General features: G+C 46.9%; 1 protein-coding gene across 1 annotated transcript in view; it reads right to left on the bottom strand.

The window, feature by feature from the left end:
- CACNB4 (calcium voltage-gated channel auxiliary subunit beta 4) overlaps window positions 1–19,494 on the bottom strand; it is a 613,027-nt gene that overhangs the window by 61,587 nt on the left and 531,946 nt on the right. The window contains exon 11 of the mRNA XM_069225181.1: window positions 17,789–17,884. Within this exon, the coding sequence (XP_069081282.1) occupies window positions 17,789–17,884 (96 nt within the window). The remainder of the gene's footprint in view (window positions 1–17,788; window positions 17,885–19,494) is intronic.

Genomic DNA, 19,494 nt, shown 5'->3' with positions numbered 1-19,494 from the left:
GTATTCGGTCTAGTAGTCCTGTACCCAGCGTCCTGTGCAGAACGCCCCCTCACATGGTGTGCAGGAATCCAGCAGTGATTGTTTAAAAGCTCGGGGATCAAGCAAGTGCAGTAAGATGCATGCACAGATGATGGTATTTGCAGGTTAATGGACCAGGAGAGGACCTTAATATTATAAGCATGGCACAGCTGTGCCTACCCTGATTTTGCGAGTGCAATGGAAGATTCTATTGCTAAAAATGCTTGCCGTTATATGTGCGAACAGAGTGTGACTACAGGCTCACCTCACACCCGTGGACCTATGAAGCACTATTAAATGTTACTACATATATGTACTGTGCAGCATGGGTATGGTGTGATGTATGTGAAAGTCTGATCACCAGAGTAACTTGCTCTGCGATTTAGAAGTCTTCACTTATATATTGAACGTACTACCTACAGGACGATCCCACCATTATACCTAATCACTCGTGGGCTGGATAGGCATGGTGCTTAAAGCTAACGGCTAGTATCAACAACACAGTGCTTTTATTTCTACTCCTGACAAGGGGCACACATGAAATTTTCCAGTGTCCTGGGACTAATCAGGCTAAACATTTTCTTTATCATTTCACATACAATGTAATAACAACATCAAGTAGGTAAAACGTTTGTATGGTATGACACTGGAATGCACCATGCACATTTCATATGAGTGTATAAGGAATGGTCCAGGGAGTGAGATTTTCGGTCCTGACGAAAACCATGGGGAAGGGTGGGTGAAACATGCTGACCAGATCAGAGGAAGCAGTTAGGGCTGTAGTACTCCTAGGGACTTCCCAGTTTTTGTTCCCAATTTTTATTCATATTGACTGGAACATTTATCAAAATACCAGTAGCTACCAGCCATTATTCTTAACGCAAACAACACCATCCCTATTTCTATTTTCTTACAAATCTTTTGATATTACTCAGTACTCCCATGTAACTCATTGGTTGCAGCGCACCCGTTGCATGGTGGAACGGGAAAAAATGCGATGATGAAGCATGCCTCCAAGGTAATACAGTACAGTAGGGCCCTCTATTGTGTGCATAATCTTTAAAACCTCCTGCATCATGCAACTGTACCTTGTGCCCTCGCCCTGCACTGCTAGTTACCTCACATATTACTTCACCCATGACATCTTGTATGAGATCATTGACAGTATCGCTTTGACCTGGCATCATTGGTTTGGTTTCCCCTAACATTTTGCCCTCTGACCTCCTGTTTTTCTGAATAATTTTTGCTGGCTTTTATGATTCTGGGCATTTTACCACTGCTGACCAGTGCTAAAGTGCAGGTGCTCTGTACTCTAAATATGGTAACATTGGCTTCTCCACAACGGGGCATATTTAATTTACTTGTAAGACCCAAGTAAAGGGCACTATATGTACCCAGGGCCTGTAAATGCTACTAGTGGGTCTGCAGCTCTGACTGGGCCACCCACTATAGCAGCCTTTCAAACATGCATCAGGCCTGCCATGCAGAGCTCGTGTGGGCAGTTTTAAACTGCCATTTCGACCTGGCCAGTGCACCCACTTGCCAGGCCCAAACCTTCCTTTTTATTATGCATAAGTCAACCCTAATGTAGGCCCGGGTTAACTCCAAGGGCAGGGTGCACTGTATGTATAGAGTTGGACATATACTTTTAGTTTAACCTGTTCAGGTAGTGAAAAACTGGTAAATTTATTTTTCACTACAGCAAGGCCTATGTCTCCCAAAGGTTAACACTAGGGTTACCTTGAAGCATCATTTAAGTGTTACTTTCAATAGGGAAAAGATGGAAATATTGAGTTTGGTGTCTCTGAGCTCACAGTTTAAAATCACAATTTATGGTGAAGTCAGGTTTTAAATTGTAATTCTGAAAATGTCACTTTAAGAAAGTTGTCATTTTCTTACTCTAACCATTCTGTGCCTCTGTCTCTGAATACACATCTGAGGTTGAAGACAGCTGAGATTTGTGCATTCCCTCTTGGCAGTCACAAAAAGGGAGCTTCGGTGTGACATTTGCATCCTGATGGCCCATCACCAGGCTGATGGGTCTTCCAAGGTTAGATGGGTGGGAGGAGCTGACACTTACCCCTGAATAGGGCTTTGCTTCTCCTCACACAAAGGGCTTCATACCCCCTGTAGATTGTCTGGAGCCAGACACTCTACAGGGGGCAGGGAACTTGTGATCTTCAAAGGCGTCTTTGATGTCCCCCCAACTTCAAAGACAAATTTGGTATACATACTGGACCCTAAACCCCTCCAAATCAGAACTCTACTGGAACCAAGGACATTCGGACAAGAAGAAGGACTCCAGTGCTGCCAGGAGGAACTGTTGCTCTGCAACTGCATTGCTGTGTTGGCCTACTGTTTGCTGTGTGCTGTAGGAGGGACTGCCACTCTCCTACTTCCTTTGATGTGTTGGCCAGCTGCTTCTGGCCTGGAATGGGAGGTACTGGACCTGCTCTCTACATCCTTGAACCCAAGATTCTCCAAAGGCTTTTTGGCTTGGCCCCTGTTTTTGAGTCTCAGGAACATCAAAGACTGCCTGCAACTCTCCTGATGCTGCTGGACTCTGCCATCTGTTAGTCCTACCCTTGCCTGAGGTGCCCCTTCCACTACTGGGACTTAAAAATGGGTTATGCAGAAGATTTCTTCAAAAATCGATGCATTGCCTTGAATGCGTGAGAAAAATCGGCATAACTCCTTTAATGAGGACACAGAGGGTGTTCGACGACAGCGGATTCACAGCCTATGTGGCCCGACAACCACGCTCTGCGCAACTCAACTACACATCATATTCACTTCAGTGAAGTATGACGACACAGTGACCGACTGCGTGGATAATCTGCGTGGATAATCTGACCCTCGACATCCATGCTTTGCTCCATCAAAGGTACTGCTTCAGCAGACTCTGCCCTCCATCGCAGTTGGCCTGGTTTGGATTTGCACTTGTCCTTCACGACCTCAAGTAACCTTTTGACTGCTAGTGTCTTCTAAGCACTGTTTTCACATTTAGGGCCTCATTTTGAGTTTGACGGAGGGGTTACTTTGTCACAAACATGATGGATATCCCGTCCTCTGTATTACAAGTTCCACAGGCCATAATGGAATTGTAATACTGCCGACAGGATATCCGCCACATTTGTGACGGAGTAACTCCATCCACCAAACTCTAAATCAGGCCCTTAATCTTAAAAAATTCTTATCTCAACTTCTACTCATTGCATTTCTGTCATTTTGGTCTTGTTTTACTCTATTTTTCTAAACTGGTGTGGAGTCTTTTTTGTGGTGTCTTTCACTGTGTTACTGTACTTAAGTGTTACACAAATAGTTTACACATTTCCTGTTATGTTAAGACTGACTACTCTGTGCCAAGCTACCAGAGGGTAAGCACAGGTTAATTTAGGGTGTGTACCTGACTTACCCTTACTAGGATTATGGTCCCTACTTGGACAGGGTTCATACCTCTGCCACCTCAAGACCCAATTTCTAACAGTACCACTGCAACTTTTGGAATTAAATTATTGATAAGAAAATTTTGCATGGCGAGGGAGAAAGTTAGAGTTACCGCAGGGCACAAGTTATAATTACCAGAGTAAACTATAGTTGTTGCATTTTGGTGGTTTTGTATGTTTTGAACGTTTGTTTGTTTAAAATGTTACGTTGTCACTGAAATTCTCATCTAACTATAACATTACTTTAACCTTTGTTTTTTCAGTGAATCAAACATATATATATATATATATATACATATATATACATATATATATATATCACTGAAATTTGCCAGTTATAGTTACCTCAAGTAACTATAAGTCATGCCCTAGAGTAACCATAAGTCGTGCCCCTGCTATCCACAGTGTTGTCATCAATGACGTAATTTCTGATGTTGCAGTGAATGTACCAATCATGTCATAGAGCATGTCATGAGTGATGTAATATGGGAGGTAATTAGCAGGGCATGGCAACAGGCCTAGGGGGGCAGTGAATCCATACTCTGCCCCCTCTTTTTTTATACTTTTTTGTAGGACAGGGGACTGAGTCCCTAAGTTCTAAAATGCCTGCTGCCACATCTTTGTTCAAGGGATGACAGTATCCGGAGATCTGTCCGTTCCACAGAACCTCTGCGGTGTGAAATATACAAAGTTTTTTAACCTTTATTGTTAAAAAACTACTAAACGGATTTACACCAAATCACAAAAAGCACACTTTCTGGACTAAGATCTAGCTATTAGCCACATTTGGTGTAATTAAATTCAGCCATTATTGCAGTATTGCTGTTCAATTTGTCTATGCAAAAATAAATGGGAAGGATCTGAGTTGGATCGGCCTTTTTTTTAACTTTTCAAGAAGATTCGTCAAACGGTACCAAAGTTATTACCAAACCCAAAAATCCAGAGGAGAGAGAGAGAGAGAGAGATACATACGCTGAATTTCGAAAATGTGACGATAACATTTTTTTTTAACAGTTTTTCTTTTACCTTTTCCTTTATTACTATCATCTAGTCATTTATTCATCTTTCTTTTCTTTCCAAGACTTTCTAACTACTTAGCGATGCCTTCTCAGGCATCTTACATACTCAGAAGGACTCAGTTGTTAGTGTAGATTTGCAAATCAGATTCCCCTTCTTGGATCCTATTGACCTAGGCTTTTCTTTTACACCATATGGAATTAGATGTTTTTGTGTAATTGCTGTAAAAAAATTCTTTTTTCTGCATCTTTCTTTTTCTGTGCTTTATTTTTCAGAATCCCTCCACCTAAGGACCTAAGCAGGCCTTTCACTGATCCACTTTCTTTCATGTTGTTGCTTCCCGTTGTTGTTAAGGATATTGTGTCTTCACTGTATCTGATCGGATGCCCTCATTTCTAAATTTCATTTTGACCATGACATGCCCTGCACCTTAGTTGTTATATTTTCTATATAATTTGTTGTGCTTTATATGCTTCTTCACAAGCACGCTACTGCGGTGCTGGCAAAAGCTAACAACTCAACTTCTCAAGTGCTCAGTGTCTCAGGAGAGTTAGAACTGAAAGATTCTTGAACTATCTAACTATGAGGTTAGAGTAAAACAAACACTTTCTCAATTCACTGCCTCAGACCCAGGTACTTAGCAACAACAACAACAAAATAACTGAACCAAATTGATGATGAGTTGAGGTGATGAATAGGTACATCATTAGTTATGATAACCATCAGGTGTACCGAAGCCCTGCTATAATGCATTTACTGTTTTGTCAATCCTTGGTGTCTGCTTACAGGGTTTTACTTTGTGGCTTTTGCGGAGCAATGTTTACCACAGAGTATCCAAGAGCTCAAATTGCTCCCAGAGTTGCATTAAAACAGCAGACCTGAAGCTACGCTGATGTAACCTGGAACTGCTAATACACCAACTCTTCCCTTGACCATGAGACCCTCAGCCCACCCCAACACCTCTCATATCTCCCAAGTAGGGAATTGGGTTATTGGTTGAGGGTATATCAACCCTACTCAAGCAACAGCCACCATCCTTGCAAGGGGTAACCACAGAAGTCACTAAATTAACCTGTACTTAACCCTTTGATAGTTGCCACAAAACTGTCATGCTTAACTTAGAGGCAATGTGTGAGGTATTTAGGCAGCACACAAACAGTAATACAGTGAAAACACAATACAAGGGAAATCCCAAACCAACTTAGAAAAATAGTAAACATTGTAGTGAATAAAATGACAATAAAATGTATTAAACCCAGCCAGTAGAACCGGAGTTATGAATTTTTCAAGTGTTTAGTGCAAAATAGTATCTAAAAGATCAAAGCAACAGCCACAGGTATCTGAATTCCAATTAATTTGAGTCTAAACATACCATTTCTACCTGCTCCCAATCAAATGTTAGCACGTATTAATAGTAATATACCCAATGTTTTTCTGTGGAAGAGGTAGACCTTACAGAAGTAATAAACACATGTAAGTGTTTTTTCACTTCCAGGGCATGTAAAACTTAAAAACACATGTCCTAATTTTTTAATACAATTCACCCTGCCCTATGGGCCTTTAGGGCATCTCTTATGTGTGAAATATGAACTACAAAAGAAGGTTTAGGCCTGGGAAAAGGTTTCTTTTGAAGATTGATTTTGCTGGGCAAAAATGGCAGTTTAAAACTGCAATAGAGGCTGCAATGGCAGGCCTGAGACATATTTAAAAGCGCTAGTGGAGTAGGTGGCGCAGTGAATGCTGCATGCCCGCACTAGTTATGGGCCCTGGGTACCATGTAGTATCATATACTAGGGGCTTACAAGTAATTGAATGTGCCAATCAGGTGTAGGCCATTTCTACCATGTTTTAAGGAGCACAATCACTTTAGCACTGGTTAGTAGTGGTAAACTGCACAGACTCTTGATGCCATTAAAAACGAATTTTTGAAAACAGAAGGGGTGAAGGGAAAACGTTTGGCGGTGACCCTGCAGAGAGGGCCAAATCCAAAATCCCCCTTACTGCTCGACTACTCGTGCAGACTGGGAGACACCCCAAGAATCAGGTTCCTTTCGGCCCTTGACAGTAGGAGGGCCAAGGGCTGCAGACCCTGGCACAAGCACACCTGGTGCTTCAGTGGCTCGATGAAATTCCAAGGCCCTCGCAGTTCTCAGAACTCTTGGAGTCCTCTCCTCTAAGCTCACTCAGGTGCTCTGTTCTTCCAGATGGATCCAGTTGGAGGCTCACACAATATGAGATTCACTCTCTGGTTCTCCGTGGGGGGGTCTCAGGTGCCCAACATCATGCCAGATAGATTGCCTCACTCCATGGACAGCGCACAGACGACTGCGCTTCCTCTTTGCCTAACAATCGCTGACAGTCTGCTTTTTCTACCCTGCTGCCAATTTAACTTGCCTTTTCCTGCTGGTCCTACATGCAGGAGCAGTGAACGGTGGTAGGCGATAAATGGCAGCTGGCGGCAGCTGGGTGGCACGCCAAGCTCTTAGAGGTTTTGGAGCAGCTCACTCAGAGCGTTCCTCTGCAGCTCCGGCTCTCAGCCCCTTCTCCGCCACATCACATAGCATGTAGAACCCTACCAGCATGTTTGGGAATCAAATGTGTTTGTGAGTGTGTAGCTTCATATGAAATTCCATTTGAGATCTTGCCTACCAGACAGTCGGCATTCATTTCATTAATTACAAATCATTTTATTTTACAATGGAAAGTCATCAATACAACCTGCCAGAGGCCTTTTACTTACACACAATGCACAGTAAATGCATCACCCACTATAGCTGCATTATTAACATCCATTTGGGACTAAATGAAAGAAACACAAAAATGGTAGCTATGGATCATGATACCACTAACAGAGTGGAAAAACACAGACATGGATATTAGGAGACATACACTAAAAGCTAAAGGATCAGATCTGGGTCTTTGTTTAAGGTTATGTCATTCTTTAAAATAGAGGTGGAAAACCGAATTAAAAGGGGTAATGTAAAATAGCGGCTGGTTTGATTAACCCAATAGGGGTATTATAAAGGTGTGTTGATGAAGAGAAAAGGTGCAAGATAATGCTTTTTGGCACCAACACATTTTTATATGTCCTTTTTCATAAAATATGCATGCCAAGCATACCCCTCCTATCTCTTACCATTTCAAAGTGGTGATTTGATGTCACTTTAAGAGTAAGCAATGGTTTCTTTTGCTCATAAGGCATGTATAAAACTTAAGTCAGTTATGGTTGGTTATGCGAACCATAATTCACTTCCCACATGTACTGCTCATGACCTGACTCAATATCTCACTCGTTATCTCACTGAACGCATCACAAATTACATCAATAATGACATCACTGACGGCATCAATTATTCTCCAGCCCCAGTGTCGGTTCAGACTTCTTAGCACTGGTCACAATTGTCTCTGACACCTGCATCACTGGCTACATTGTTAAGGATGTCTACAGTGATGTAACCGATTATGTTAATGTAGGAGTATTCCTAAATGCATTATTGATACATATTTGCATCACATACCTATTCTAAGAAAATAGGGGAACTGTCCTATCCCATCAGCCACAGGCAAATAAATACATTTCGTTTGTCAGGGTTAGGTTGGAAGAGACAGCCAGCAGAACTGAATATCTTGTTAAAGTGCTTGTGTAAATGATGAGTAGGGTCTGAAACAAGAGAACTCACAGACCTACATTTAACACTTACACAGATAATTGCTTAAAAATGCATTAGCCAGAAAAAAGGCCTCACATACAGAATGCAGTACCATCTATGTAAAAGAAAGCCTAAGTGTTAGAAATGGGGTTTCTGGTTGGCTAGGGTATGCACCTCAGCCAGGCAGAACTTACCCACTCTAGTCAGGGCAAGGGAGTTACACGTCCAAGATAACCCCTGCTCACCCCCTTGGTAGCATGGCACGAGCAGTCAGGCTTAACCCGGAGGCAATGCGTAAAGCGTCTGCACAACACACACATACATGTGACGCAATATTCCCACCACCAAGGAAACACAACACTAGATTATATGAAAATATCCTGTATTGTACACAACGTAATTATCAGACCAACATCACATAACAGTACTATCCTGCTACCTTAGCAGTTGTCAGAACGTTACACATTAGTTACTCTGCAAACTAGCAGTAGTCACACATAACACACAGGTTACTCAGTATTCTGCAACATAAGCAGTAGTCAGGAAACACGTTATCACATTAGCACACTTGTCATAAGAATATCATAAAACGCCCATAGTAGGAACATTAGAAAACCTATGGCAAGTTAAGCAAACATATTAGCAAGTCATGCCCATAAAAGGAACATGTGCACACATATGTAAAAGCATCAAAATACAGGTAGGCAATACATCATAATTAATAAAGTCGGTAGCAAGAACTTCCATTATGGGGGTATTGGTCCATGTTAGACAGTACCTGTTTTGATGAAGCAGGCACCCTCCGTGCCTGCAGACAAAGAAGAAAGGGGCCCCCAGCGCTCCTCTGCGCAGTGAGGGGGCCTCCTCAAAGTCCTGGGGAAGAAGGGGGCGGCACGCACCCCCTCTGTACTGTTGACGGGCCCCTCCTGGGGCCCGCGATCAGTGGGGGCCCCCCCCGGGCCTCCACCGACCCTCCTGTGGGGGGCCAAAGTCACCCAGTGTTTAAAGAGGGAGGGGGGCGCCTCGCACCCCCTCCCGGTTTCCACACGGGCCCCTCCGGGGGTCCCGTTAACCTCTGGGGTCTCCCTGGGCCTCCGGGGCCCTTCCTCGAAGGGAGACCCCGAACTGAAGTATTGCTGGGCCCGCGAGGGGGCCAACCAGTGAGCCGGGGGCCAGGGCGGGCCTCCGGCGAGGCTGCCGCCCGGCCCGAGTCCACAGGGGAGTCCTCCGGGACTCCTCCACGCGAGGGAGAGGCGTCCTCCTCTCCCTCGTCGTCCCGATCCCGTCGCAGCCCAAGGTGGGGCCTGCTGGTGCCCCGGGGGCGCTCCTCGGAGCGATCCCTACCCCGGGGGCACCGCTAGGAGCAGGCTTGCTCCGGATTCCTTCAAGTTGGTCTTTCTCGTGCCCCGGGGGGCACAGAGTCGAGCGCGGTCCTCGCGCTTGGAAAGAAAACAAATAACCCGGCTGCAGCGGTGATCCTGGGCTCAAAATACAGCGCTTTTCACAGCGCTAAGGTAAAATCTGCAGCCTGGGCTGCGGCGGTGATTTTTCCTTTGGCAAAGGAAAAAGCGCTTTTCAAAGCGCTAGGGACCATCTAAAGCCCGGGCTGCGGCGGTGATTTCTTTTCATCACAGAAAAGCGCTTTCAAAGCGCGAGGGCACATCGGCAGCCCCAGCAACACCAAGAATGCCTTTTTTCTCTTCAAGCATCCTGGGCAAAGATGTAGAAGATCGTTGCAGGGGTCAGGGGCCACAGCACCCTGCCCCTGGGAACAATAATCAAGGAGACGGTACAGGACTGGTGGGTCCAGCTACAGGCCAGCACAAGGGGTGCAGTTGGTGGCAGTTCCTCCTAGTGACCAGGCAGGTCACAGGTCAGCACAGCAGCAGCAGTCCATGGCGGTTTCCTGGTGAGTCCATTCATCAGCGTTCTGTGTCCAGTTCCAAGTTCCAAGAATGTTCAAATTGTGGGGAAAATTCCCCTGTACTTATAGTCAGTTCTTACAGTGTTTTACAGTGGTAGGGAGAGGAGGTTCCAGCCAGTTACAACTGGTTCTGGGAGTGCCCCCTCTCTCCTTTCAGCACAGGCTCCAAACATCAGTGGGGGGTTAACGACCCTATTGTGTGAGGCCAGGGCACAGCCTTTACAAATGTAGGTGTGCCCCGCCTCTCCCTTCTCTCAGCCCAGGAAGACTATTCAGTATGTAGATGCACCTCAGTGACACCTCCACCCTCCCTGTGTACAGGCTGTCTGAAAAGTATGCACAAAGCCCCAACTGTCACTCTGCCCAGACGTGGATTGGAGTCAAGCTGCAAAACACCAGAATCATAAGCACAGATAAATGCGCACTTTCTAGAAGTGGCATTTCTGTGATAGTAATAAAAAATACACCCACACCAGTAAGCAGTATTTATTATCACCATCACAACCATACCAAACACGCCTACGCTAGCCCTCATAAATCAGACAATACCCCTACACATAAGGCAGGGCATTTCTAATGCAATCCTATGAGAAGGCAGCACTCACAGCAGTGAGACACCAAGTTAGGCTGTTTGTCACTACCAGGACAGGCCATGCAATATGGCACATGTCCTGCCTTTCTACATACATGGCACCCTGCCCACAGGGCGTACTTTAGGGGTGACTTACATGTAGTAAAAGGGGAGTTCTGGGCCTGGCAAGTAAATTTAGATGCCAGGTCCCTGTGGCAGAAAACTGCGCACACAGGCCCTGCGCTAGCAGGCCTGAGACAGGTTTGAAAGTCTACTTCAGTGGGTGGCGCAAGCAGCGCTGCAGGCCCACTAGTAGTATTTAATTTACAGGCCCTGGGTATAGAGATACCACTGTACAAGGGACTTATAGGTAAATTAAATATGCCAATCAGGTATAAGCCAATCATACCAACTTTAGATGGGAGAGCACCTGCACTTTAACACTGGTCAGCAGTGATAAAGTGCTCAGAGTCCTAGAGCCAACAGCGAAAGGTCAGAAAAACCAGGAGGAAGGAGGCAAAAAGACTAGGGATGACCATGCGTATGGCCAAAAGTCCAACACAACCCCCTACCAGCCAAAATCCAGGGGAGAACAATCAATACCTTGATGTACTTTCCTGATTGGGGCGATAGAACAAGGACCCAGGCCCACAACAGCAGGGGCATGTTCCAGTTCTACGCCTTCCTGACTCCACTGGGATCTCTCTGTCAATGCGTCCCAGGCAGCCTAGACCAACCCACGGGGATTCTCTAGCTGCCAATGGCCAGAACCAGGCCCCAGGCCATCTAGGAGCCTCTGGTCTCTGAAACCATAATGAGTGGGGGGCGGTAGCCCCAGGTGCAAAGCAACCTGTCTCCACTCCATTTCCGATCAGTTCAGGGGCTCTACCCTGCCACTGATCCACCAACCTAGGGTCCGCACCCATAGGTTCTACAGGGGCTAGAGGCGAGGCTCTCCTCCCTCTACCCCTCCTTCTAGGATCCCGCCCTCCTCTCCTAGGAGGGGTATCACCAGAATCCACACTTGCCAGGGTGCTGGGTACAGCAGCCCTGCACAACTTTCTCGCCAGCCCAGGATCACTACCTGGCGACTGACCACCCAACCTAGGGACGACACCCTTGAGTTGCACCGGGGTCCGGGGCGGGCTTCCCCCTCCCTGAACCCCACTTCCAGAGTCCTGCGTCTCCCCACCTCGGGAGAAGCCACCAGAAGTTTCACACAGGGGGGTGAGCACACTAACCGCCCCCCCAACCAGGTCAGAGTTTACCCCCTGAACCTGTCTATCTAGTCCAGGGACGACATCCTTAGACTGGACCATTGCCCAGCGAACCAGGACTTCCTTGGGAGCACACCTACCCCCTACCAGATCAGAGCTTACCCCCTGAATCTGGCAATCCAACCCAGAGTCACTACCCTGCGGTTGAACCACTGCCTGGCGCACCAGGACTTCCTGGGGAGCACACGTACTCCCCATCAGGTCAGAGTTTACCCCCTGAACCTGATCATCCAACCCAGAGTCACCACCCTGCGGTTGAATCATTGCCTGGCGCACCAGGACTTCCTGGGGGGCACACCTACCCCCCATCAGGGAAACACTTTCCCCAAGGGCCACACAAGAGTCTGGCTGGCGCAGGTCTCCTGACCTCTGCCCATCTGACAGAGTCTGGATTCCCCCCAGCCCAGAAATGGTCTCACCAAGGTCATTCCTGGGGGGCTCTGCACTCAGAGCTGACCCCTGACCCTCCAGGTTCTCCACTGGGGCCCGCAGCCCCCTCTCAACCCTATGCCTGGATTTCCGCCTCCTCCGCTGTAGAGCGAGACTACCAGACACCAGGACCGGCGGAACGCTATCACCAGCCACCCGCCTAAGTCCTAATGACAAAATGGGATCCTTCTGAACAGCTGGCCCTACGGCACAGGTTAGGCTCACCTCCTGGCGTTCACTCATGGAACCTTCAGGGGCCTGGGACGGTATCTTGGGCACCTTGGGCCTCAGCCCAGCCCCATTCCCTCTCTTCTGAGACTGGACATGGGGTGCCTTACCCGCCCCAATACACTGGGACCTACCTGGGACACAAGCCTTTCCCACCACACCTGGTTGGGAAACACCTAGACCACTCTCATTAGGAACACCCCCTAATGTCACACCAGACCCTCTGGTACGCAACCAGAAGTCTGCCTCCTTTGCAAGCTCCCTGGGGTCAGAGAGCTCACACACTGACAAGTGTTGGCGTAACTCTGAAAAACAACAACGAAACAGGTGCTCTCTGAGAATCAGATTAAACAGCCCTTCAAAATTGTTTACTGTGCTACCCTTCACCCATCCATCTAGTGCAATGCAGCAAGCCTCCACAAACTCCTCCCAAGACTGGTGGGACAGTTTCTTACCACCCCTAAACCTTTTTCTGTATTCCTCAGGGGAGAAACCATACTTCACAATCAGTGCGTTCTTCACAGCGGAGTACCCCTCCCTGTCACTCTCTTCTAGAGTCAGTAGGGCATCCCTCCCCTCCTCAGGAAAAAAACTCCCTAGGCCAGTTCCCCAATCCTTCTCAGGGATCCTGCGCTCTACCAGAGCCTTCTCATATTCCTTTAACCACTGACGTATGTCACCCCCCTCTTGGAACCTAGGTACCAGATCTATGGGTATGTGAGGAACCTCTTTGCTACAGCACTGTACATTGCTGCCACCACTGGACTCCACCTGCAGCGCTGGTGAGTCCAGAACCTTCAGACTGCGCTCTAGAGCGAGTCTTTCTCTGGCAAAGGCCCTCTCTGCCTCTGCCATTCTCTCCTGTACTAAGGCCTTCTCTACCTCAGCCCTTCTCTCCTCAACAGCTAGGCGCGCTAACTGCAACTTCAGGTCCCTCTCTTCCCGCCTATCTCTTAGCTCATCAGGCGTCAAGGAATGAGAGGTAGCCCTGCTTCTTACACTGGACCCAGCAAGGGACTCCCTATCACTGGGGCCTTCCCTGTCAACTGGCGTCCCCAACCGGTCATTCTCACCCTCCTGATCAGTCTCTCTACCACTCTCTAGGGATGAGGTCTGGGAGCCCTCCCATTGGGAACCCTCGCTACACTCAGGATCCTCTGGGTACCCCCTACGCACACTCCCTCCCTGGGTAAATGTCACAAACCTTTCAAAGAAATTCAGAGATCTCCTGAGGTCCCCTTCTACAGGCAGCCCTCTCTCTCTACAGAACCCCTCTAATTCCCCCTGCGTGTAAAACGGCAGGTCCTCTAAATCAAAGGTAAGCCCCATCTTGAAAAGGTACAAATAACTCAACTGTGACAATCACAATACCCAAGCGTGAGAACTGAAAACAGGAAAAATGACCAAAGAGAGAAAGTTAAGAGAAGCCAAACATGTGATGGTCTAAACGCAATCCTTGTAGTGAAATAATGAGTCACAATGGTATTGTGCAAGCACAAGTCCTATCCTCACCGCTGACTTCCAATGTTAGAAATGGGGTTTCTGGTTGGCTAGGGTATGCACCTCAGCCAGGCAGAACTTACCCACTCTAGTCAGGGCAAGGGAGTTACACGTCCAAGATAACCCCTGCTCACCCCCTTGGTAGCATGGCACGAGCAGTCAGGCTTAACCCGGAGGCAATGCGTAAAGCGTCTGCACAACACACACATACATGTGACGCAATATTCCCACCACCAAGGAAACACAACACTAGATTATATGAAAATATCCTGTATTGTACACAACGTAATTATCAGACCAACATCACATAACAGTACTATCCTGCTACCTTAGCAGTTGTCAGAACGTTACACATTAGTTACTCTGCAAACTAGCAGTAGTCACACATAACACACAGGTTACTCAGTATTCTGCAACATAAGCAGTAGTCAGGAAACACGTTATCACATTAGCACACTTGTCATAAGAATATCATAAAACGCCCATAGTAGGAACATTAGAAAACCTATGGCAAGTTAAGCAAACATATTAGCAAGTCATGCCCATAAAAGGAACATGTGCACACATATGTAAAAGCATCAAAATACAGGTAGGCAATACATCATAATTAATAAAGTCGGTAGCAAGAACTTCCATTATGGGGGTATTGGTCCATGTTAGACAGTACCTGTTTTGATGAAGCAGGCACCCTCCGTGCCTGCAGACAAAGAAGAAAGGGGCCCCCAGCGCTCCTCTGCGCAGTGAGGGGGCCTCCTCAAAGTCCTGGGGAAGAAGGGGGCGGCACGCACCCCCTCTGTACTGTTGACGGGCCCCTCCTGGGGCCCGCGATCAGTGGGGGCCCCCCCCGGGCCTCCACCGACCCTCCTGTGGGGGGCCAAAGTCACCCAGTGTTTAAAGAGGGAGGGGGGCGCCTCGCACCCCCTCCCGGTTTCCACACGGGCCCCTCCGGGGGTCCCGTTAACCTCTGGGGTCTCCCTGGGCCTCCGGGGCCCTTCCTCGAAGGGAGACCCCGAACTGAAGTATTGCTGGGCCCGCGAGGGGGCCAACCAGTGAGCCGGGGGCCAGGGCGGGCCTCCGGCGAGGCTGCCGCCCGGCCCGAGTCCACAGGGGAGTCCTCCGGGACTCCTCCACGCGAGGGAGAGGCGTCCTCCTCTCCCTCGTCGTCCCGATCCCGTCGCAGCCCAAGGTGGGGCCTGCTGGTGCCCCGGGGGCGCTCCTCGGAGCGATCCCTACCCCGGGGGCACCGCTAGGAGCAGGCTTGCTCCGGATTCCTTCAAGTTGGTCTTTCTCGTGCCCCGGGGGGCACAGAGTCGAGCGCGGTCCTCGCGCTTGGAAAGAAAACAAATAACCCGGCTGCAGCGGTGATCCTGGGCTCAAAATACAGCGCTTTTCACAGCGCTAAGGTAAAATCTGCAGCCTGGGCTGCGGCGGTGATTTTTCCTTTGGCAAAGGAAAAAGCGCTTTTCAAAGCGCTAGGGACCATCTAAAGCCCGGGCTGCGGCGGTGATTTCTTTTCATCACAGAAAAGCGCTTTCAAAGCGCGAGGGCACATCGGCAGCCCCAGCAACACCAAGAATGCCTTTTTTCTCTTCAAGCATCCTGGGCAAAGATGTAGAAGATCGTTGCAGGGGTCAGGGGCCACAGCACCCTGCCCCTGGGAACAATAATCAAGGAGACGGTACAGGGCTGGTGGGTCCAGCTACAGGCCAGCACAAGGGGTGCAGTTGGTGGCAGTTCCTCCTAGTGACCAGGCAGGTCACAGGTCAGCACAGCAGCAGCAGTCCATGGCGGTTTCCTGGTGAGTCCATTCATCAGCGTTCTGTGTCCAGTTCCAAGTTCCAAGAATGTTCAAATTGTGGGGAAAATTCCCCTGTACTTATAGTCAGTTCTTACAGTGTTTTACAGTGGTAGGGAGAGGAGGTTCCAGCCAGTTACAACTGGTTCTGGGAGTGCCCCCTCTCTCCTTTCAGCACAGGCTCCAAACATCAGTGGGGGGTTAACGACCCTATTGTGTGAGGCCAGGGCACAGCCTTTACAAATGTAGGTGTGCCCCGCCTCTCCCTTCTCTCAGCCCAGGAAGACTATTCAGTATGTAGATGCACCTCAGTGACACCTCCACCCTCCCTGTGTACAGGCTGTCTGAAAAGTATGCACAAAGCCCCAACTGTCACTCTGCCCAGACGTGGATTGGAGTCAAGCTGCAAAACACCAGAATCATAAGCACAGATAAATGCGCACTTTCTAGAAGTGGCATTTCTGTGATAGTAATAAAAAATACACCCACACCAGTAAGCAGTATTTATTATCACCATCACAACCATACCAAACACGCCTACGCTAGCCCTCATAAATCAGACAATACCCCTACACATAAGGCAGGGCATTTCTAATGCAATCCTATGAGAAGGCAGCACTCACAGCAGTGAGACACCAAGTTAGGCTGTTTGTCACTACCAGGACAGGCCATGCAATATGGCACATGTCCTGCCTTTCTACATACATGGCACCCTGCCCACAGGGCGTACTTTAGGGGTGACTTACATGTAGTAAAAGGGGAGTTCTGGGCCTGGCAAGTAAATTTAGATGCCAGGTCCCTGTGGCAGAAAACTGCGCACACAGGCCCTGCGCTAGCAGGCCTGAGACAGGTTTGAAAGTCTACTTCAGTGGGTGGCGCAAGCAGCGCTGCAGGCCCACTAGTAGTATTTAATTTACAGGCCCTGGGTATAGAGATACCACTGTACAAGGGACTTATAGGTAAATTAAATATGCCAATCAGGTATAAGCCAATCATACCAACTTTAGATGGGAGAGCACCTGCACTTTAACACTGGTCAGCAGTGATAAAGTGCTCAGAGTCCTAGAGCCAACAGCGAAAGGTCAGAAAAACCAGGAGGAAGGAGGCAAAAAGACTAGGGATGACCATGCGTATGGCCAAAAGTCCAACACTAAGGAACAGGAGTGCATATTGAAATAGCCCAATAAGGGCAAGATGTTTCACATGCCTCTCTGGACACGCCTTTGGAGGTGGAATGTTTACAATGTGGTGTGAGGTGTTTTGTGATCCAAAACTTGTGAAGTCTAACAATGTAGTACTGAAACATATAAAAGGCTAAAGGGCATTGTAAGGCACTGTTATCTTACACCCTTTAAATAGAAGGTGTAAAAACAACGTATATCATGATGATGGCCTGTGTAGGTGTATTACCAGAATACCAACTTTTAAATATTGTCCAACATAAATATTGTATCATGGATTCTGACTACTACAATATTGTGAAGGCAAATGAAGGTGCCTGTAGATATACTCCGCCACGTCTGCAACCCTTGGCAGTATTTATCTTGAGGATACGTATAGTTATGAATAGTAAATCAATACTTAGCTACATATACTTTCCTTCATGACATTGTGGATGCCAATATTCTGAATACAATATTTTTGTAGAACAATAGTTTTCTTATCGATATTCTATCGTATCACGTCCCCAATGTCATTACAGAATTAAGCCATCTGGAACACAAGCTAGGTAAAGGTGGGCAATAACTGTGAGAAACAGTTATACTGAAAGCTGCCTTTCCCATTGGAAAGGGATTTCTACTTTGCAAAGCCATGGATTCTATTTTAACTGTTTATTTCTAATCATTTTTGTAAACAAAAAATTGTTACTAGCAATATAGACAAAGCAGGATGATCTTACAAGCACAGGAGATGTAAAATATCTTCCACTTACCGGTGGGCACTGTGCAAGTTTATCAGCAGCTACCAACTGAACATTTAAATGTTTACTTTGCGATTTTCCTCTTGACTTGATCAGCCGCTGTAGAACCTGATGGTGAAGCAAGGCTTTTAATTTTTCAATCCATTAATGATTTCTTTTCAAATTCAAAGACTAATTAAACTTTCAACGCACTGCTCGCAATCCTACATCAAAACAGCCTTGCAAACAGCACATAGTGAAATCAGAAGCAATGCTATGTCTTGCTTATTTTTGGGACCAAGAATTCACGGCATTCCACCATTTTGGCACTAGTAATCCAAGGAGGATTCTCCCCAACCGTAGGACGTCCCGTTCGCTCTATTTTGTGTAGAATATTAAATATTCCTGATACAACTGCAAGACCTTGCAATGTGTATTAGTATACCTACCTGGGTAGCACTTTGTGACATAACTTTATCCTAATCCTGATGGCCCACAGCCACTTTTGGTTACTTCTGTCACTCAGACGCATAAATGGAAGTCTTGAACAATGGAACTACATAAGAGGTGCCACTTGTAAAGTGTTTTAAAAGGGAGTGAACTTATATTCGAAGTGTAATTCACTCTGGAAACATTTTAGGACTTAACTTTTGTTAAATTATGAGATTATATTTGTATCTTAAAGTAGTACCAACTATAGGATATGGACGTCACCAGCTTTCCCACCATTTCGCTGTATTCTGTTTATCACGGATTGTGTGTCATAATATTTAAAACAGTGAACTAGGTATGAAAGCACATTCTGTGCTGTCTGTAGAACTAACTTCAACCTGCACAACAGATTCCAGCCTTGTGTATATATAGGCATCTAGCTTATCCAACAGATGTGGACCATAAGAATGAAAATGGAAATAATGTGCCCCTGGGGAAAAAGTAAAGCTGCTGGTGCATAATGATAAAGGAAGTTGCTGCCCGGATCCAAGTCGCTAGAAGGGATGAGTGTTCTGAAATCAGCGGCCTGACATTTTAGGTCTTTAGGGACTTGAAGTGACTGTGGGACCAGTGGGTAGTTGGACAAAGATCGACAGCACCTAAGTTGCTCAGTAACAGTGTGTCTACAAAAGGAAAGGCACTTGCATGTGGTATAGTCCATGGTCAAGGTCTGTTTATATCTGACTTTATCTTTGCTCAATTGTTATCCATTTTATTGTATTGCAATTTTGTCCATTCTCATGGGGTAACCGTGGTCTGTACTCCAAGCATTTGCCTGTTTAGAGATATGAATTACTTCTTCACAAGCATGAGATGTACCTTTGCATGGGGACACTTATTCCATTGCCATTGCTGTGGTGTTCCTCCCACCCACTGGCCAGTGCAGTCACAGAAAGCACTCTTCTTCTAAAAAGGTAGGTTTCTTCACCTCCAAAGGTAGGTTGGGTCCTCACAGTGAAAGACTGCATTGCCTTTCACTACTGCATTGTTTGCAGCTCATGCACTAAGTTAAAAAAATGTTTGGGCTGGCACTAGAGAGACCATGTTTTTTTTGCAATCTGGAGTGTAGTCCCAGTCTGCACCTGTGCGCAACAAATAAGAGTGCCCATGGCCACAGGATGAGAACAGGTGGCCAGTATAGACTAATGATTTCACATCACTGTAGAACATGACATGCATGACTACTGTATTATTTATTCTGTTGTGAAAGGCAGCAAGCTGAAACATACTGATGGGCATGGTTCGGA

This window comes from Pleurodeles waltl, chromosome 3_1 (genome assembly GCF_031143425.1).
Source record: "Pleurodeles waltl isolate 20211129_DDA chromosome 3_1, aPleWal1.hap1.20221129, whole genome shotgun sequence".
In the NCBI taxonomy this organism is placed as follows: Eukaryota; Metazoa; Chordata; class Amphibia; order Caudata; family Salamandridae; genus Pleurodeles; species Pleurodeles waltl.
Note: the sequence above shows the minus strand (reverse complement) of the source record. Positions and strands in the feature narration are given on the sequence as shown.